We start from the raw sequence: 22,033 nt of genomic DNA on the forward strand, positions 1-22,033 counted from the left end.
TGCACCAGACCCAACAATTCAGAAGAGCTAAAAGCCACTATTAGAGCAACCTGGGCTATCATAACACCTGAGCAGTGCCACAGACTGATCGACTCCATGCCACGCCGCATTGCTGCAGTAATACAGGCCAAAGGAGGCCCAACTAAATACTGAGTGCTGTACATGCTCATACTTTTCATGTTCATACTTTTCAGTTGGCCAACATTTCTATAAATCCTTTGTTTTTATTGGTCTTCAGTAATATTCTAATTTTCTGATATGATGAATTTGAGATTTTCATTTGTTGTCATTTGTAATCATCAAAATTAAACAAAATAAACATCTGAAATATATGAGTTTGTATGTAATGTATGAATATAATATACAAGTTTCACTTTTTAAATGGAATTACTGAAATCAATCTACTTTTTCATGATATTCTAATTTTATGACCAGCACCTGTATATATATAATAGTCGGTTGGTGTTCATTCTGGCTGACTCTGACATGACATTGCATGGAACTGACAGCTGATGAGAACATATGAATTAAAGCACAGTATTGGAAAAAAAGCCTACAAAATGGTAGTTAGGCATACTGCTTTTGGTTTTAGTAATACAACCAGGTGTTAATGCCAGTAGAAGACGTTCTGTCCAATAAATAGCAGTTAGTTTCATGTAGATTGTAATAATTAAAATTTGTACATTATAAATAATGTTAAAACAGGGTGATAAAATATGCAACTTTTGTTAGTTGTCTTCTTCCTAACTGAAGTGAAATCCCCACATGCACATGAACTAAAATCTCCTTTTCTTAACATACCTACTTTAAATTGTGAAAACAGATGTCTGTGCTAGCATGCTGATAAAAAAAAACAAAAATAAGCTACCTATTGGTAACTTCATAATACCCAGATATTCCCAAATGATGCTGAAGAGAAATTTATGTCCTGGGAAACTCTGCACCATCTGAGTCATGTCTGGGATGTCTTTCTGAGGTGGGGTCAGAGTCTGAGGGCAATGGAGAAGAACAGGATGCAGATGAGGCTTGAGTTGGAAGAGGGATCAATGCTGACTGTTGATGAGCTGTGGTCTGTTGTTGCTGCTGATGCACATCTGCATGTCTTTGTTCAAAAAATGCTGTAAGGCTGTCTTCTATAGTTGCATTCACAATGGCCAAGCTGGACACAGAGTCTTTGGATTCCTGAATGGGGCTCTCCAGTTTTTGGCTGGTGGCCTGGGAAGGAAATTGTTACAATAAGCACATTCTAAAAAGGCTTAGCATCTCAAATATATGCTTTCATTTTGTCATGGTACAACCACAAACCTGTAAAAGCAGCACAAATAGAACAACAGTGAAAACAATTCAGATTATAAATGTGTCGACAAATTACTGTAAAATATGAGGTGTCTTTGTATATTCAGACTCCCCGGGGTTTCATTTTTGTAATTGAAATTCTTTTGGGGTTTTACCTGTATCAGTTGTGCAGATTTAACATACTGAATTCACATAATTTAATCTATTGTTTGCAAAAATTTCCATCAGATCAAATGGAAACCTTCTGGAAACTATCAAGCTTTAACAAAGATCTCAGTGTAGTGCTGGTTGTATGTTTAGAATCTTTGTCCTACTGAATGTTATTCTTTATCCTAGGTTATAGAGCCTTACAGCCTCAAACTTTTTCCTTTTAGGGATAGTATTATATACTATAACTCTATCCATCCTCTAATCAAAGTTTTGCACCCTTGAAGTATATTTCTTTAAGATGTTAATGGTGAAGGAGGGTGGCATTGTGTGGGAACTAATTATTAGAACAAAGATAGATAACAAATCAATGACACACATTTTTCATTTCCATTTGTTCTTGCTACCTTGTGTTGGTGTATTGCATACAATCTCATAGAAAAACCTAGAAAATTGTGGTTGTAACTTGCCAAAATGTAAGAAAAACAAATAAAGACATTAGAAATGGGAGTAATTAAGGAAATTTCAGTCTTCCGAATATAAAAGCTTCCATACTTTAGTGTGTATGGCTGAATAAATGACTTAAAGACAGAGCAACTGGCTGAACCTTTACAGCAGGTCTTTGATATTCGGGACTGGCAGTCACAGTGCTGTAGGCAGGGGGTCCCAAAGTTGGCTGTCTCTGCAACATCTGAAGAATTGTTTGAATATCTGATATCAGCTGCGACTCTAACCTGAGGAAAGACCAAAAAAGTTAAATGAAGATGAATACCAGTTAGAAACCAAACAAGGAGGGTCCAATGATTAATTCTGGATTAGACTTATAAGGTCCGATAACACCCTTTGCTAGTTTTCAATGAGCAGTAGATGGAGCCTCTGTGCTTCTTTGTGGCGGAATGATGAAGACTGTAAGGTGTGGAAGCACATGTTGGAAGACTAATACTGCTCCAGCAATGAGTGATAATTAGCTTTGGGTGGGAGGTGTGAGTTCACAATTTATTGTGCAAATTAGTTTATTATCTTAGTTAAGACAATCTAGCTATGACCAGATATCACTCGACTATTTTACTGGAGGCAAAATGAGTTTCACATGCAGTACCATATCTATTTTTAATGTAGCAAACTGATTTTGGGGGCTATTTTTTTGTAAAGAATCTTTTTCAGAAGCTGTTATATCCCCATTTCCCCTCCTCTGCCACATGCTTCCAGGCTTGACAAAGCCAGGAAAACACAACATGCCAGAAAAATGCTGTGGATGCTGTAGCCATTGTGCATTATATATAAAAGGAGGTGAGGCCTAGAGCAGTGAGCAAAATGTAATATTTGAGGCAGGTAAAATGGGCTCTGCCAATTTTCAGGAATCCTGATACCCTCACTGATTCCCTGCTACACTTGTACAGTAGCCAAAAATAGCTCCTGCAGTTCAGAAAGACTGCTGGCATACTGCTTAATGCAAGACTGACGATTTTCCTCATTCACAAAACGGTAAGAATAAAATGTTTGTATAGGGAAAACACACTGAAAAACATAGCTTCTTTATTGTCACGTTGTTCTTTCAGACTTTGTACTTAGTCATCCTTTTTTTCCCTTGGTTCTATTTAGCACTAGTTAAAAATAGCACAGACTTTTCTCCAACTCATTCTCGAGTTTAATATGCTGCGGTTCTGTAGGGATGCATTACTATAACGTCCTTCCAGTAGATCCTGACTCCCACTCTGAGTCCTACAAGAGAATCTGCCAGCTCGTTGTCTTCCTCCTCCTCCTACTCGTGAACATGTAATACTGGTTTTCTGTCCTTTTAATAGAGTGGGAGGTGACAAGTAAATAAATAAATAAAACCATATCACCCAGACACATTTATATTAGAAAATGAAAAAATATAGAAGAAAATATAGTTTATGCTCATTCTCTCACCCCACTAGTGTAAGCTGGATTTTTACTTTGAACAGCTTTTTGTTCAATGTAACACCTACATGCCATTAAAGTCATTAACTCTCAGTTGTTATAATATTTACAATCCTGCCTAATTACATTCTTACCAACATAATAAAAGTGAACATTTATTTTTCAAGTTAGGTTGACTGATTACATCAGTATAATTTGTAAGTGCTCTCTTTTAACATTTCTGTTTATTCCTTCTTAATTATACTTGTGTTTTTCAATGTACATATCTTGGGGAAATTTGCCAAGTAAAAGATGTTGGACAGGTCTCAAAGCAGCTACACATAGAAAGGACTTATTGAACTGCACCTGTTTAGTAATAACAAAAAGGCATGAAAAAAAATATTACACTCGGATTTACCTGTGGAAAGGATAAGTGTATTTATATAAATCAATTAAGTTCCCACTCAAAAAATAGGATAGACCTCCTTTTTGCCGACTCTAAAAACCTGTACCTGTTTAAGTGCTCCTGAAGCTGACCTAAGCGTTGTTCCACCTCTCCGTATGTGATTTCGCTGGGAGAATTATCATCCTCTCTCAGGTCCGGGATCTGTGCTGACTCATCCAGATAGTCCGCAGGCTTCTTACAGGCCCATTTATCACAACGAAGATCTGGAAAACCACACCACCACATGTGCTTTACATTTTTCATATGTGGCTCAGAACAATGTCCTCACCACACAAAAAGAAAACTAAAATAGAACCTAATTAATCTTCACACTGGAGCACCATGTTGGTTCGTCCTTGTAATCTATCAAGCTTTTGTTGCAGGTGGACTCTTACAGCAATGTTTGCCCTGTTGTTATCTCTACTGGGCATATGGTAGTTTCCAACCTGCTGTCCTGTGATATGTACTGTGCCCCCTTTCATGGGTTTTAACAACGACAAGGCTTGTTCAACAATTTGATCTGTAGTGATTTTCCTTGAAAGTGGGTTTGGCAAAGCATAAGTTAAAGGCAGACTAGTTTTATAATTTTTTCCAGGCACATCACTGGTTGTCTGCAATATAAAAACACTGTTCTACAGCAGAATCTTAGGATAAGTGGAATAAAACATGTTGTTTTTTTACATTAGAATAAACATTTAACACATTCTTTATTGCAAAGGAATAGATGTGCTGCTCTGAATAGTTCAGAAACTAACAGAGCATGATTGACTGAATTGTTTCAGATGATAATAAGGCAACAGTATTTTAGTTGTACACTTGTTATAACCAAGGTATGATTGCTGCTGTTCTAAATTAGATTGCAAAACTGTTGTAGAACCTGAACTGTGAAGGGAAGGTTTAAAGAATGGATTTCAGAGTTTAAATTCAACATGTCACACAAGTAAAAGAGGCAGTTATGACCAAATAATCAATGACCCCTTAACTCAAGTAGACAAAAAAGTTTCATGACACAAAACTTAGTGAATGTAGCTGTTTGAAAGATTGTTTTAAGTAGACTTTTTTAGTTGCAGATTTTCCAATTGTCAGAAATGTTTTAATTTTAAAAGCTGAACAGTTTTCACACCAAAAACAATTGGGTGTAGAGGAATTAATCTCTCAGGTCCTGTTTCATGTATTTGGTGGATTTATTTTCTGCAAAGTCTTATAAAACAAGTAAATTGTGTCTTAATTGTGTAGAGGTCTTGAGTAACACCCACAGGAAATCACTCAAATCACAATGGACACTGCAGAAAAGGGCTACTAGACAAATTGAGAGAGAGGGAGTGTATAATTACAGGAATAATCTAAATTTCAAAGTATTATGTGCTCCAAACCACATGAAAAGAATCTATATTTCAATGAATGGTGTGAAATTACATGACAAACTCAGTGTTTAAATAAGGGGATGTCCCAGCTGTTACGTTACTGAAAAGGGTCAAAGGGATTTTCTTAAAAAAGGATATGATATTTTTGCAATGGTTGTGTGTTAGTAAAAACTAATCAATTATCAACTAATAAGATAGATCTATCTATCTATCTATCTATCTATCTATCTATCTATCTATAGTCATTGATTCATTTATACCTCCTTTGTCCTCCATATGTCCAATTTCCTAAGTTACTAAGCACATACTGTACAATCAGCTCTCATATTTTGTTACAAAAATTGGACAAGCAATTGGTTAAATAAAAATAAAAACGGAACACAAACATTTCAGATAATATACTTAATTATTATCTGAAGTTCTCATCAAACGCAGCAAACTCAGAGATATTGACGGTGGTTGAATCATATTTGCACTGCAGCTATACACTCACCGGCCACTTTATTAGGTACACCTGTCCACCTGCTCATTAACACTTAATTTCTAAGCAGCCAATCACATGGCGGCAACTCAGTGCATTTAGGCATGTAGACATGGTCAATACAATCTCCTGCAGTTCAAACCGAGCATCAGTATGGGGAAGAAAGGTGATTTGAGTGACTTTGAACGTGGCATGATTGTTGGTGCCAGAAGGGCTGGTCTGAGTATTTCAGAAACTGCTGATCTACTGGGATTTTCACGCACAACTATCTCTAGGGTTTACAGAGAATGGTCCGAAAAAGAAAAAAACATCCAGTGATCGGCAGTTCTGTGGGTGGAAATGCCTTGTTGATGCCAGAGGTCAGAGGAGAATGGCCAGACTGGTTTGAGCTGATAGAAGGGCAACAGTGACTCAAATAACCACCCGTTACAACCAAGGTGGGCAGAAGAGCATCTCTGAACGCACAGTACGTCGAACTTTGAGGCAGATGGGCTACAGCAGCAGAAGACCGCACCCGGTGCCACTCCTTTCAGCTAAGAACAGGAAACTGAGGCTACAATTTGCACAAGCTCATTGAAATTGGACAATAGAAGATTGGAAAAACGTTGCCTGGTCTGATGAGTCTCAATTTCTGCTGCGACATTCGGATGGTAGGGTCAGAATTTGGCGTCTACAACATGAAAGCATGGATCCATCCTGCCTTGTATCAACGGTTCAGGCTGGTGGTGGTGGTGTCATGGTGTGGGGAATATTTTCTTGGCACTCTTTGGGCCCCTTGGTACCAATTGATCATCGTTGCAACGCCACAGCCTACCTGAGTATTGTTGCTGACCATGTCCATCCCTTTATGACCACAATGTACCCAACTTCTGATGGCTACTTTCAGCAGGATAATGTGCCATGTCATAAGGCTGGAATCATCTCAGACTGGTTTCTTGAACATGACAATTAGTTCACTGTACTCAAATGGCCTCCACAGTCACCAGATCTCAGTCCAATAGAGCATCTTTGGGATGTGGTGGAACGGGAGATTCGCATCATGGATGTGCAGCCGACAAATCTGCGGCAACTGTGTGATGCCATCATGTCAATATGGACCAAACTCCCTTAGGAATGCTTCCAGCACCTTGTTGAATCTATGCCACAAAGAATTGAGGCAGTTCTGAAGGCAAAAGGGGGTCCAACCCGTTACTAGCATGGGGTACCTAATAAAGTGGCCGGTGAGTGTATATAAGTTATTGTACCTTCTATACAGGGTCTTCTGTCCAGACCTTCTCTGACAATAATATCGGAGTCCAATACTGGAACACTGAGTGAGGAAGAATCAAGAGCCACTGAACACCTCTTCAGACACGAGTTAGAGCCTCTCTCCTTTTGGAAATCTTTATCCTCTTCCTTGTTTTCTCCTGGGGAATATTAACCGAAAGAAAGTCAGTGGAAATAGCACCAAGTAAATTCCACAGAGAGCACATGTTGTTAGGAAACAACAAAAACGTGCATAATTGTGACTGCAGAGAATACTTTACAAGTCTGTACTAACCCGTAGGTATTTCTGGAGTAAATGAGATTCTTCTTTTCATGCTACTATTATGGTCATCATCTGGATCACCCTCTTGGGCACCAACAGGCTAAAAAGAGTAGATTTAGCTGAATAAAAGTGGCAATGATTTCAATAATTCAGAATTTGTACAAAAGCCTAATCTAAAACACAAGGACAAACAAAAGTGACCAGAAGTTTACATATACTCATAATTCCTTGTCATGGAAGTTATAAACATTTTGACTATTAATATTTTTTTTTTTACAAATGTTTATTTATTGGAAGTCAATATAAGGATAAGACTCTAACGCTATTACAAAAAAACTGAATTGGCTGCCTAAGATAAAATGTATAATGGGTGTATCTCATCTTTAGCAGTCTAAATATGACTACATACCTTTTTGTAGCCACTGAAAGGTGTTTAGAATAATTCTGGCTGGATATTTGACCATTACTGTTATCAGAATCTGTAGAGTTCATATATGTTGGATCATACCTGGCTTTTAAGCATAGACCAGATTTTTTTTAACACTGTAGAGATTAGCACCTTTTCTACTTTATCCATTCATCACAGTTTTTATGGGGGTTACAAATACATCCTGTTTTTAAAGCTCAGTTTTGTCCAGGTTTCAATTAAATATTTAGTGTTTACAGTTTAATTATTATTATTATTACTTCAGTATCATAGGTAGCTAAACAGAGCATCTGGTTGATGCTTCTGAAAGTTATCTTAGGGTTTAAATCAAACATTCAACTCCTCCAGCAATATTAAGGCAAAGTAAATTAATATTTCTTTTCACCTGACCAGATTTTTATTAACCCGAAGCTTTTTGATTTTGAAAGTGAGAGGTGGAACATTTCAATTCATCTTGACAGTGTGGGAATCATATCAATAACTTCTTTATTTGTTGATGGCCATGTTGATGCCAAAATTAATTCAATGTAGAAAGTGACAAAGGTGCTGCAGCAATTTCCAGTTCACTCTAACCCTGCCTTGGTGGTTACAGGGTTGTTCTTGTAAGTCCTATAGATTTGTTTTGCTTTCTCTGGATGGACATGGTTGAACATTTTATTAAAATATTAACCCCCAAAGAACATCTGTTTTATAATGCTTACATTAAGCATCCTAATGTGCCTCTGCAAAGCTAGGATCGCACCAAGCTACTGTAACACTAGGCCATTTATGCTGGTGAAGATTCTCAGTCATCCAGGTCATAGTCATTCCCAAAAAAATAAAGAAAAAACAAACTACTGAACTTTGTTTACAAGTTTGAAGACTTTTAGCTTCCTATCCAATAACATGGCCAGTGGTTTGTTTAAAAATTATGTTTTTTTATTACTATGAACCTGGATGAATTACAATCTTCACCAGCATATTGCACTCCATTTTGGGAAAGACACCCTCAGAATAATAAGTGAGTATGAGAGGAGCTTAAAAAGCTTCTTGGATGGGAAGCGAAATGTCTTCAAACTTGAAAACAAGGCTACGTTCATACTGCAGGCCTTGATGCTCAATTCAGATTTTTTTGTGAAATCTGATTTTTTTTGCGTTGCTGTTCACATTTCCAAATATATGCGACTTGTATGTGATCTCTTGTGTGAACTGCAGTCATACAATGCAGGTGTCCCGCATGCGCAGTAGAGGACGCAATGACATCACAGGCCAGTGTGTTCTGTGTTTAAGGAAGTAAACATGGATGGTAGTGCTGGAGCACATCTAGTGATCTTTCCCAACCTTAAAACCTCAATCTCTCCAAGATGGTTAAACAAAAATACTGCTCTCTGAATCATCTTCTGTAATGGTTGTTGTTGTTCTTGCCACTTCTCCATAGCAAGACTCAGAATAGTGACCTTTGTCAGGTATTAATGGTGTTCACTTCGGATGAATGCAACCTGGCTGTTCAAACACAGGTTGCATTTGAAAAGATCAGATCTGTATCAGATTCAGGACCCCACAGCCAAGTGGCCTGGGTCGTTTTGGAAAAAATCGGATCTGTGTTGTTCAGACAGCTATGAAAAGATCAGATCCAGGTCACATATGGGCAAAAAAATCGGATTTGGGTCATTTCAGGCTACAGTGTGAATGTGGCCAAAGTCCAGTGGTTTGTTTTTGTATTTTCTTTGTTTGGAATGACTAGGCCATTTAACTTACTACACCAATCAACAAAAAAAAAAAAAAAGAGTTCACCATCTCCCAGTCAGCATTGAAACAAAGGTATTCAGTAGTCAGTATTTGCCTTGCTAAGTACTGTAACACATACCCAAATAATATTGAGGATGTTTGTATTTAAACCTTAGTGTTCAGTGTGGAGTTAAGAAATCCCCTAAAAAGTCAATCTATTGCATCCACTTCTTGATTTTTAGGAATCCCCTTAATATTGTGTTGCACAAATCTATAAGTAGAAACCCTAAAATAATCATACGGGTTAACATAATGCATGCACTTCAACAGCTGAGAGAAATTGTATGTTTCATTAAACAGATTTTATCATTTCTCAACCTTGATTGGTTCATCTCTGAGGTTGAAGGTAAGCTCCAAGTTGTTGAAGAAGTAGTCAGCAAATTCTGGGTACATATCCAGCACCTCCAGGAGGTCTTCTCTCTGAATGGTACTCAGGTCACAGTAACACAGAGCGCGCACATCAGCGTTTGACTTCCCGGGTGTGGTGCAAAGATGGATCATTTCTCCAAATATGTCATTTTTGCCTGTTGAGGATACACAAGAGATGTAATTAGTAAAATAGAGAAATACTTCCAATTTACCTACAGTAGGTGCTCAAACAGGATAATTTATATCAGATTTCCAATGGGAGATCGAGTTGTTTGTTGTTTATCGCTATAGAGCAGAGGGAGTGTTTCTTTTTGTGCTTAATGAAAATAGAATCAGGTCTCCTCGCTCCGAAGATGTTTTCCCAAGGCCTGGGCATCAGCTGCCTATCTATCTTTGATCCATTATTCATCCTGAGGAATACCACTAACACAGAGCAACTTTGATGTGAGGTAAAAATAGGAGGGCTGTTGGTGATTGACAAACATTACTTGTTGTGCACTTCAAAGGAAATATCAGGGTTAGTGGGAGACAAAACATAATAAGGCCAGCTCTTCAGCAAACTTGTAGAATATAATGGAATCTGCTGTACAAAAAGCTTAGTTTTCAAAAGGTGAAAAAAATAAACTATAAATTCACCTATTATAGTCCAATTCTTGCAAAGGACAAGAGGTCTGGTCTAAAGGCCATCATGAAACATCCCTTTGTTGCTGTGTGGGGTCCACTAAATGCCAACTGTGTAAGCAGGGGTTCAGGAAAAAGAGATATGATACGCTGGCTGCCAGTGCTTCTTTCACAGCAAGCACTAGACACCTTTCTACTGCAGAGGCAAGCCTCACACAGAGTGATACATTTCTCCCCAACAAGCGGCTCTCAACACAAGGATTTAGATAATCGCTAGTGCAGCAGACTAATTTCACACCCGTGAAACAATACAACCAGGTTTACTGTGTTATTATGAAGGGAAAAATGGCTCAGTATTATGAGCATATCAGGCTTAGAGATATAATGAGGTTGAAACAAAGGAACTAGTAAAAAGAAAAAGCATTGCAGGACTGTTATAAAAAAAGACCACTTGTCTACATTCCTACAGTGTCTTGCAAAACCACTTTAACCTTTTTAATATTTTCCACATAATTACCTTAAAAAACAGAACACAACCATCTTAAAGTAGAGATTTTAACACAACTGCAGACCTATAGACCTACCAACAAAAAAAGGGTCATTATTAAAAACAAAAAACATAAGGACAAAAGTACCAGTGGAGGAACTGCAACAATACACAACTCAGGTGGGAGAGTATGTCACCAGGAAAATTACTATTAACCTTTCAAGGTATCTGTCTCTGTGCTAACTTCTACTTGTCAAAGTAGTGCTCCAAGTACAAACCCATGGAAGAAAATTGAATGCCTAAATTCAAACATATCCGAATACAAATCCAAAATTTTGCATGGATATCCACAATTTCTCTCCTGACAAAGCGTGAAGGATGGCCATGTCAACCGCATGATGAGCCACCCAGCTATGGTCCTTCAGTGATCCTGGCTTTGTGTTATCTTTGTGTTCCATGTGCTGCATGCTACATGTGAGCTGTCTCTACCCTGCTTTTATTCTCCTGCTTTACCTCCAACTGCCACAGTGTCAGTGAAGAAGTCGACAGTGGTGGCTCTCTGTTCAAGAGCAATCAAAGAGATGTGTATGTCATGAGAACCGTAAAGCTTCTCCTTGCAGCCTCCCTAAGACAAAGCTGTTGGCCCATGCTGCATAAATCTGTATAATGTCAGTGTTATGCACATTTTTAGAAACTGTTTCCAGCCAGGGACAAATGTCTTATTAAATTCAAGCCCAGAGACAGTGATATAAGGGCTCGTAAAGACTTTAAAGTCACTGACCTGAACTTGATGTAGAACTTCTTAAAGATATTGGTGCTCTGCTGGGAAATAGGTCCAAAGCAATCTCCCCTAGGAGGGCAAGCACCAACTAACCATTTCCCTACAGTCTCAATGGGAGGGGTTTCTACCTTCAATAAATAACCCTTTCAACCTACTGCATTCTTTTTAATAGTTTCCATCATGCAGGGAAATACTCTTTACATTGGTCTCTGGTGGCTTTATTTATTCTTTCATTTAATTTATTGTTTATTTGAAAGGGGACAGTGTACATTAATCAACATTAAAACAATGTAAATATACCCGAGTTAGCTAAGGAGTGCTAATAAATAAACAATTCTTTTGGAAGCATTTGATCAGTAAATGCTTCTAGCTTGCTTTTTCAAAGCAATAATGCTTATTTTAGGTTTCCCAAGGATTTGAAAGTTGCAGCAGATTGATATCCTTTAATTTTCCCATTTGCAAAGTATAAACATATGAATTGCATGTTTGAATAAAGAAAATGTGTTTTTAGAGGTTTCTGCACTTCCAGATGAAGGACACTGTGTTGACCTTCTGTACAAAATCACTTATTACAGAAATGATGAGGATTTGATGTTTAATAGGGGCTCTTACTTTTAAGCATGAATAATTATACTCTACACTGCAAAAACAATCCAGAAATAAGTAAAAAATGGCTTAAATTAAGTATATTTAGCCTTAATTTGAGCAGGTAAATAAGATGATTTGCCAATGGAATGAGTATTTTCACTCTTAAAATAAGATAGTTAGATAATATTTACTTGAAATAAGACGATAAAATAGTTTTTTCTTATTTTAAAAGGAAATTGTCTTGTTCCATTGGCAAAGTGTCTTACTTATCTCCTCAAATCAAGGAAAAACACACTTATTTTAAGAAAAAATAACTTATTGAGATTTATATTTTTTGCAGTGTAGAAAAGGTCAACTGAATACAATGTTTATATGACTCAGTTCACATAGTGCACAAAGCTGGAGTCCATCCATCCATCCACCCATCCATCCATCCATCCATCCATCCATCCATCCACCCACCCATCCATCCATCCATCCATCCATCCAACCAACCAACCAACATTGTATATTTACCCAGAATAGCTACCACAATGTCATCCTTCAGGATCTCAATAGAGCCACGGGACAGAAAATAGAGAGCCGTGAGAACATCGCCACTGTGGACCAGAGTGTCTCCAGGAGGAGCGTGAGTAGTTTTGAAGCGCATGGCCAACGCCCTCAAGCACCCTTTAGTCGCCCCTTGGAATGCTTTGCAGTTCTCTAGAAGATTTTGGTTAAGGTGGAGGCAGATATCTGCCTGCAGGCATTCAGGAAAACCTTTCAACACCTGTGACACAAGAACAATCTGTTATTTTCCATAAAGGGCAACATTCAGAAAGCATATATTCTAACTGGATGCTATTCTCAGGAAAGAAAATAATAACTACATGCACAAATGAAAATTATTTATGAATTAGATTAAAACTCAGCAAACAAAATAATTAGATTTATACTTTAGAGAGAAAGCAAAACCAGCCACATAGTGAAAAAAAAAAAAAAAACATATTTCCCAAAACACATAATGTTTTATTATTTTTTCTGGCTTGAAAAGACTATGTACATCTTGCTAAACCAGAAAGAGTAGTAGCCATTAAACAAATACTGGGTGTCACAAATTAATTAACCTGCTAATTAATATTAAGTGTGCTTGCCTACACTTCCTCTCACTCCTTTTAAAAATGTGACTTTGTTCTGTCTTGTAATAATATTTATTGATTGTGGTCTTGCTTTGACTGATTGCTAATAGCCTTTCAGTTGAAATTGTCTGTAAAGACCTTTTGCGTACATGTTCAAATCTTTATCATCATCAGTGTTACTAGTGACATTTCTAGCACACAAAATATTGATCTATCTTTAACTATTTCACAAGATAAATATACACACTGACAAAATGATCTAACACACAATGCTGGTGTGCTTTAATAATCAGGTACAAACCATAACTCACTATACTAAAATATAAAATGGAAATACAAAATTATTACTTGGAAAAAAAAAAAAAACTTTATAGGAAAACACAGTGAAAATTTTAGGTGTTTATATAAATATTGAATATAAATCTTTGACTTAGATTTAGTCTGAAAGGAGCACTTTAGCTTGGCTTATATAGAGTTGTCTTAATTTATGTGTTTTATTGATGATCATTTATTTAATATTTATGTTATTTAGCACTAACTTTAATAAAGGTAGTACACATAGAAGATTTGCAGTCGTCAGAGAAAGTCAAACAAGCTCTCAAATTCTTTTATGTTTCTGTATTCCTTTATTTCTTGTTATTTTTATGGATCAAAAGGTTGTATTAGTGGCACAACTTGATCTGCTGCATCAAACATTTTGTTCTTTTGATCAGTCATTCCATTTAGTTTAAATCTAGCTTAGCTTGCATCAAATCCAAGCTTTCAGCTTATCTGAAAGAGATTTAAGACTAGAAGGACACTTTCACCATTTTAGAACAACACGTTTTTTTAAGAACTCACAGCAATTTGTCTAAGCACTTTTTTTAATAATCGTTATAATACTTCAACATTTACCCTGAGTAAGGAATTACACATGAGGATAATTATTTACCCAGTTTGTAAAGATTAGAGGCAATATAACACTTATAAACTCCTCGGACTCATTTTTGATAACCGAGCATGAAAAATATTTCCAGTCAAATCACTTACCTAAATGTTTTAATTGTTGTTTCTCTGAGCACAAATGTGTTTATCCTCCTGTCTATATTTTTCATGTAATGAATCTTCACTTTCTGTGTAAGTAACCACTAAATTTAAAAAAATAGCATGAAAATAAAATGCAACCTTTTTGAGAATGGAGCTGGTATTTGGCCCCACCTGTTTTGGTTAGTAGCTTCATCCTTCAGCACCAAATAATCAGGATTTTTTTTCTGTTTTGTAAATGAAAATGCTGTAAGAGTTTTCTCTTTAGTGCAGGTATTAGATTAACTGGGTATGATCTTATTTATAGCATCCTAAGCCATCTAGTAAAATGTTTTTATGTTGGTGTAGGCTAATAAATTCAAAGTGCTGAGATATTGCCACTTTGTGTGGTAAATTTTGCTGCAAAGCAATATTGTTATGACAATTTAACCACAAATTAGCCACATTATCATAATTGATCTAACTAATCTGTATTACTTACAGTACACTCTGCATATCTGAGTAACCTTCACACTACAATAACTCTAATAATAAATAATAAACCCTTTTTAAGTCCTGACTAAAATGTTTAAACTTACCATAAAAATAAAATGTTTATAGCGGCATTACGTAGAACATATTTTTCAGCTCTGTAGGATGGCTATGCCTTTTCTATGAACAGTCTTCCCATAAATGCTTAGCACGATGATTGCTATGAACTGAATATTTTTAAAATAAAAGTAAATATTAGCAAATTGATGTAGGCAACTGTACCTCCTGCTCTTACCAGTGAAGAGGTGACAGTCCAGATGTAGGGGAGAGAAAAGAAGGAAAGCTTTTTTAGAATTAGAGTCATTAATGCAAGGATTGTGGTTGGATATCCTATTCTGTTCTAAAGGATTTGATTTTCTTTTATTTACCGTGTTCATGTCAATGCCATTGGTGTAGGTCCATGAGTGTTGGAAGTACTCTTCCAGCCTTTGTCTGAGAGGGTTAGGGATCTGATGGAAGCGGATAAACTCCTTGACCCGTAACATTTGAGCATGGTAGCGAGCTGTTCCGGAGTATAGTCTCTGGATGATGGCAGAGACGTTTCCAAAGATACTAGCATACATAAGGGCTGAAATAATGACAGTGTTTGTATGAGCAACAATACATTCAGCTAGAATTTTACCATTAAAATTTGAAAGACTTAATATAAACAGATGAAATGGAAAAGCAGCAATACTTACACCCAATTAACATGACACATATGGAAAAGATCTTCTCTGAGTTGGTGTTGGGGGAAACATTCCCAAATCCCACACTTGTGAGACTGCTGAAAGTGAAGTAAAGGGCTGTGACATACTTGTCCTTGATGGAAGGACCAGAGTTTGGATCACTGCCATTGTATCTCTTCCCTATGGACAATGCCAAATTGTCGAGCCAGCCAATGTTGTGCTCTAGGTAGGGCTTCTCCACATTGCCGATGGCATACCATATACAAGCCAACCAGTGAGCAATTAGGGCAAAGATACACATGAGCAACATTAGGACAGCAGCTCCATATTCAGAGTAACGGTCCAGCTTCCTGGCAACACGCACCAATCGCAGGAGCCTCGCTGTCTTCAGCAGGCCAATCAGAGTGGTTGTCTGCAGAAAGTAGGCATTAAGGAAGTTAATCAACACTTGTAGAGTATTGGAATGTATTATAGCATTGTCAATTCAAATTACAATCAGGCTACACATTGCTGGATATCACTCCAACTGATACCCAAACAAAGGCAGACTGGATAATAACACAGTATAGCATGGTTGAGTTAAGCTGCCCTAAGCTATGCTGGCACAAAAAGAGACCCACATCTGCAAAAGAAAACTAGTCACTTAAGTTAATGTGGAGCTAAACACATGACAATCCTGGAAGATAACCTCGGGGCTGCAAAAATACATAGGTACTTCAATCTGACTAACTGATTTTTCTACAAAAAAATAATAATGACCATTTACAATCTCAGAATATGAACTAGCAGCTGTGTGTCAAGGTAGGGTGGAGATTGGTTGAGGACCCAGATGCATAGATGAGGAGGCAGAGATGAGTTTTACAAAATTAATGAGGAAATAAATGGATACAGAAGCATTCAAAAGCAATCCAAAAACAATAAACAGGAAACCAAAAAAACAGGAGACACCAGGGAGTACATGAAGAGTAGATAATGAAGAGGAACCAGCACTGATGAACTGCAGAGGAGGATTTGATATGGGAGACAGAACCAAGAGTGGAGTTATCATCAATTGAGAGCAGGTGTGAATAGAGGCAGCTAGAAAGGAGCAAAGGGGAAGGAAAAGGGCACAAGGGGACAACAAAGAGCAATCAGGAAAAACACGCCTTAACTGTAAGAAGAAAAGTGCTTAAATAAGGCTAAAGGGGAATAAAACTAATAATTACAAAATAAGGATTAACTAAGAGGAAAACTAGAGGATAAGAGAAAGAACTGGAGATTCTTAAAGCCATGGAAAACATAAGAATAAGAGAAATAATAACTAATTAAACTAGATCAATAAATAAAAAATAGCAAAAATGCTGAAAAGAGATAATTTGGAAGAGTAAAACTAAGAATTCAAAAACGAAATAGATCTTGACAATACAGAATAACATAAAATAAAGCATAACTCAGAACCCAACATGGAAACTTGGTGGTGGTAGTGGTTCTACAAACTACTGACATGATCATATACATGTGACTAAACTTTTTAATAATTTGCGTTAATGTTACAATACTGTTTAAATCTTGGCAAGGATGGAGATTTAGCACCTAAACCCTCCTTATACAGTAACTCCAAAATTGTATTGACCAATAATTTTCCCCAATAACCAAAGAAAATTAAAAGAGGTGTCAACAAATATTGGTATATATTTTTTCAGTGACTTGGCTATAGGCCATTGTGTGTCTATGCTTTGCTTAGAAGGGATCCCATACCCCTCCCATATGTACCTTGTTGCAGTTATCTGGAACTAGTATTAAAGTTGTGCTCATTATGGCGCATGAAGCTTAAAGAAAATATTTTTTTTGATTTTCTACTTCGACATACAGGTAAGAAATTCCATATAAAGAGTAGGATTACCTGTTAAACTATTTGGTATATTTATGGAAACTCAACTATGTATTGATTTAAATTGATAAAGCTAAAAGAGAGGCTTTCTAAACAAAAGCAGTATCAATTTTAACAATGGGAGATTTCTAGTGGACAGGATTTTTAAAAAGTTGTGATCAATAGCTGTTAATTTTACAGCTATTGAAAAGGTTCTGCTCCCTAGAGAAGTGGTAACAAAGACAGACTCTTCCTACATCGAGAAGCATTTTGGATGCATACGTCAAAAACTGTAACATGTGAACTGCATGATTCTTCAGTAATCTTTTTTTTAACCTTCCGGTCTGTTGTGTGGTTCACGCGATAGTGTTTATGATGTTTATTTAAATCATTTTATTCAAATTCTAACTTGTAGTACATGACAAATACGTTTCCTTTTTGGTCAGGTACTTGTTCTGCCCATGATTAGCAGACCTATTTTTGTCCCTGCAAAAATACACACATATATACAGTATCTTATTACTTTATCTGTAAGTGCACTGATGTCCAGATGTCTACCTTGCCCAAATATCTGCTAAAGATTATGACGTAACATTGTTTTTTTTAGCATTTTTAATTAACCTTATACAACTGTAACATATTCAGTTCAATGCAGTATAACATCCACTAAGTTTATGCTTTGATATAATCAGCCTTGGGCCACTGATCCTTGCTTAAAGTTGTATTTTGCCTTATTTTACTGATAATGTTTGGTTTACAAGCAAAATATTGTTAATTTATCCCCCCAAAAAACAAGAAAAAAAACATTAATCATGTTTCCTTGGGTCTAAATTAAATTGTATAAAAACAGATGTTTCTTAAATATCACATACACTATATTGCCAAAAGTATTTGCTCACCTGCCTTGACTCACATATGAGCTTAAGTGACATCCCGTTCCTAATCCATAGGGTTCAATATGACGTCGGTCCACCCTTTGCAGCTAGAACAGCTTCAACTCTTCTGGGAAGGCTGTCCACAAGGTTTAGGAGTGTGTTTATGGGAATTTTTGACCATTCTTCCAGAAGCGCATTTGTGAGGTCGCACACTGATGTTGGACGAGAAGGCCTGGCTCTCAGTCTCCGCTCTAATTCATCCCAAAGGTGTTCTATCGGGTTGAGGTCAGGACTCTGTGCAGGCCAGTCAAGTTCATCCACACCAGACTCTGTCATCTATGTCTTTATGGACCTTGCTTTGTGCACTGGTGCACAGTCATGTTGGAAGAGGAAGGGGCCAGCTCCAAACTGTTCCCACAAAGTTGGGAGCATGGAATTGTCCAAAATGTCTTGGTATGCTGAAGCATTCAGAGTTCCTTTCACTGGAAGTAAGGGGCCAAGCCCAGCTCCTGAAAAACAACCCCACACCATAATCCCCCCTCCACCAAACTTTACACTTGGCACAATGCAGTCAGACAAGTACCGTTCTCCTGGCAACCGCCAAACCCAGACCCGTCCATCAGATTGCCAGATGGAGAAGCGCGATTCGTCACTCCAGAGAACGCGTCTCCACTGCTCTAGAGTCCAGTGGCGGCGTGCTTTACACCACCGCATCCGACGCTTTGCATTGCACTTGGTGATGTATGGCTTGGATGCAGCTGCTCGACCATGGAAACCCATTCCATGAAGCTCTCTGCGCACTGTTCTTGAGCTAATCTGAAGGCCACATGAAGTTTGGAGGTCTGTAGTGATTGACTCTGCAGAAAGTTGGCGACCTCTTCGCACTATGCGCGTCAGCATCCGCTGACCCCGCTCCGTCAGTTTACGTGGCCTACCACTTCGTGGCTGAGTTGCTGTCGTTCCCAAACACTTCCATTTTCTTATAATACAGCTGACAGTTGACTGTGGAATATTTAGGAGCGAGGAAATTTCACGACTGGATTTGTTGCACAGGTGGCATCCTATCACAGTTCCACGCTGGAATTCACTGAGCTCCTGAGAGCGACCCATTCTTTCACAAATGTTTGTAAAAACAGTCTGCATGCCTAGGTGCTTGAATTTATACACTTGTGGCCATGGAAGTGATTGGAACACCTGATTCCAATAATTTGGATGGGTGAGCAAATACTTTTGGCAATATAGTGTATATTGTATAATCAAAGTTTAAATGGACAGCTGGATCCTGTCACTAAAGCAGACAGTCTGGTGATGCAGAGTGAGCACCAAGCTCATTTGTTTCAGTGTTGCAAGATAACTCAGAATACTGTATTTTTCATTTTTGGTGGACCCATTTCTAATATCTTTAGGTCTTTAAGTTCTGTCAGTAACATTGATTAATACTGTGTATTTTCTATATAATGTTATCTAATTACGTCGGTTTTTTTGTCATTATAATTTATTAGGCTTTTTTATGTTTTATATATAAACTTTGCCAATACCATTAATTTTTGGCATCTATGTTACCTTACTGTATTCCATTGTTTTCTTTTGATTGTTGTGTCTTCTGTCTCTCTCCCAATCAGGCTATTTTTTACTAGAAAAAAACAACAGTCAAGCTCTGTACTTTAACACCTATTGGCCATGACCAAATTGTATAACAGTTGGTAAATAAACATTTGCGTTACTGACTTAGATTTACTAAAATCTGTTTGTTTTGTACTGAGGTGTTTGGTCCAAATTTGCTCTAACTTTTATTTTAAATACAGTGAAAGATATGGGTCAGAACTGCAGCACTATAACTTATTTGTTTTTATCAATTAGCTTAAAGACAAAGCCAACACCAATCAAATCTTGTAGTTTAAGTAAAGCACTTTGAAATGTAAATGAATGGGAATATTAGATACAGACAAAAAGAAGGTGTCTCACAGTGTCTCTGAACACTTATCTGTAAATATATCACATAAAGTAGCTACATGAGAGTTGTACCCTCCTATTCTTAAAGGCTCATCTCTATAGGGAACACAAACATTTTGAACATAGAATTTAGGTTTTTCTAATATGTCAAAGTTGAACAGCTTGCAAAGAACAGTTAAGGTTCACTCATTTTCTTTCTAACTCATATTTTTCTTAATTCATGCCACATATTTTACTCTTACTTAATTTCACAGTGTCAGCAATCTTTTGGTACAGTGCACTGCCATTAAAATCCCACATTTTTACACATTCCTTATGCTGATATTAATGTATGCTTAACTGCTTGGAGCCTCAATCTTCTTGTTAAGCTTCTAAATTAAATGAGCCTTGTGAAAACCATCTGCCACTGCTTCACTTGCTTTCCTTTCCAAATTGAAAACAAAACCGAGTGGAACTTTGCATGATTATTCTGAAACATGTAAGCACTAAGCTAAGAGGCTATAATTAGAAACTATGAACTGAGATGTCATCATCATGTGTCAATTACCATGAGAAATTGCTGAAGCCAGCCATTTTTTTTTCTTTCTTTGAAAAAAAGAAAAAAAAGCCCATTTCCTTTTTGATTTGCTGTGATCTAGTGACTCAGCACTGGCAGCAGCAGTGATAGAAAAGATGATTATGGTCTATAATCGGGAGCTTTCCTGGTGTAATGGAGTGACCACGAAGCATGATAAAGCCCTGAAGTGTATCCAGAGCCTTAGGGGAAATATCCTGCCAGACAAACAAGCCGCCAGAGCTGGCAGTCAGCCCGCCAATGACCATCTCTAACATCACCAGCTGTGTACATAACCCTTCTGGTCTGGTCCTCACATAAATGCACCATTGATTGCCATTTGGTAAGCCTTTAATCCATGCAAATGGATACTAGAATGAGGACCATTCAGAAAAAAAGAGAGATGTAAAGAATTATACAAGGGAAAAACAACTAATTGAAATAATCCTTTCATATTTTGAGCTTTAAGGAGCTCCCCTTTGGAACAAATCCAGTTAATAAAGCAACCGAGTCTGATGTAATACAAAGTTAAAGACATAAAAAGTGGGATCAAAAATACAGAGTATACTTTAAAGTCAACAAACCTCATCTGATCCCGAGCCGAAGATCAGAAGGTCAAAGGGGATCGCCGCCACCATATCTATTAGGAACCATCCTTTGAAGTAATGGATTGCTATCTTAGTTGGATGGCTAACCACCTCCTCGTTGTGATTAACATAGGTGGTCCTGAAGTTTATGAGGATGTCAATAATAAACATGATGTCCACCATCAAATCTACCACATTGAGAGGGCTGCAGGAGTAGCCGCATTCACGCCTCCTCTGCTCCTCCTGGTCATTGAGTAGGAAAGCAGCAGAGTAAGGAGTGAGAATTGCTGTGTAGATGACCAGCAGCAGAATCAGCCAGTCCCACATTGCTTTGAAGGGGCTGTAGTGGAGGATGGTGAACTTATCAATGCGGGGTGCCTGGAGTTTGTACTCTGGAAGTACATCTGCTCCTAGAGACAGGACCTGAGGAGTGGAAAGAGAGGTAGTTTATCTATTTTGATATTTATTTACATTTTACATATTTCAATTTTGAGCCACTGTAACAGGTTTGCTACCTAAAATTTACAGATAAATCAATATTCCACAGATACGTACGCATGATAAAGTGATGAAAAAAAGACATCATCATTCAATTTCTTTAATGAGTAAAGTTTGGTTCTGATTTTTAAGATGAATGTATTCTGGCTTATTAAGTGCTTTTTATTGGTGCTAAGTGTGCTTCTCTTGTTTT

At 37.4% G+C, this 22,033-nt stretch overlaps 1 protein-coding gene across 2 annotated transcripts in view; it reads right to left on the reverse strand.

Annotated features, from left to right (window-relative positions):
* Positions 1 to 460: 460 nt before the first annotated feature.
* The window catches only part of LOC119786421 (potassium voltage-gated channel subfamily H member 7-like), a 51,906-nt gene continuing 30,333 nt past the window's right edge, over positions 461 to 22,033 (reverse strand). Inside the window, exons 6-15 of one of the 2 annotated variants that reach the window (XM_038289750.1) lie at positions 21,340 to 21,765; positions 15,538 to 15,937; positions 15,225 to 15,425; positions 12,702 to 12,956; positions 9,658 to 9,863; positions 7,158 to 7,245; positions 6,862 to 7,023; positions 3,840 to 3,996; positions 2,051 to 2,177; positions 461 to 1,215 (exon numbers count right to left, since the gene is read on the reverse strand). In XM_038289750.1, the coding sequence (XP_038145678.1) occupies positions 922 to 1,215; positions 2,051 to 2,177; positions 3,840 to 3,996; positions 6,862 to 7,023; positions 7,158 to 7,245; positions 9,658 to 9,863; positions 12,702 to 12,956; positions 15,225 to 15,425; positions 15,538 to 15,937; positions 21,340 to 21,765 (2,316 nt within the window). In that variant the 3' untranslated portion in view covers positions 461 to 921. Of the gene's footprint in view, positions 1,216 to 2,050; positions 2,178 to 3,839; positions 3,997 to 6,861; positions 7,024 to 7,157; positions 7,246 to 9,657; positions 9,864 to 12,701; positions 12,957 to 14,983; positions 15,083 to 15,224; positions 15,426 to 15,537; positions 15,938 to 21,339; positions 21,766 to 22,033 lie in introns of those variants that run through there. The other variant, XM_038289751.1, reaches the window with a different exon arrangement.

This window comes from Cyprinodon tularosa, unplaced genomic scaffold (genome assembly GCF_016077235.1).
Source record: "Cyprinodon tularosa strain WSP-4 unplaced genomic scaffold, ASM1607723v1 ctg271, whole genome shotgun sequence".
Taxonomy (NCBI): domain Eukaryota; kingdom Metazoa; phylum Chordata; class Actinopteri; order Cyprinodontiformes; family Cyprinodontidae; genus Cyprinodon; species Cyprinodon tularosa.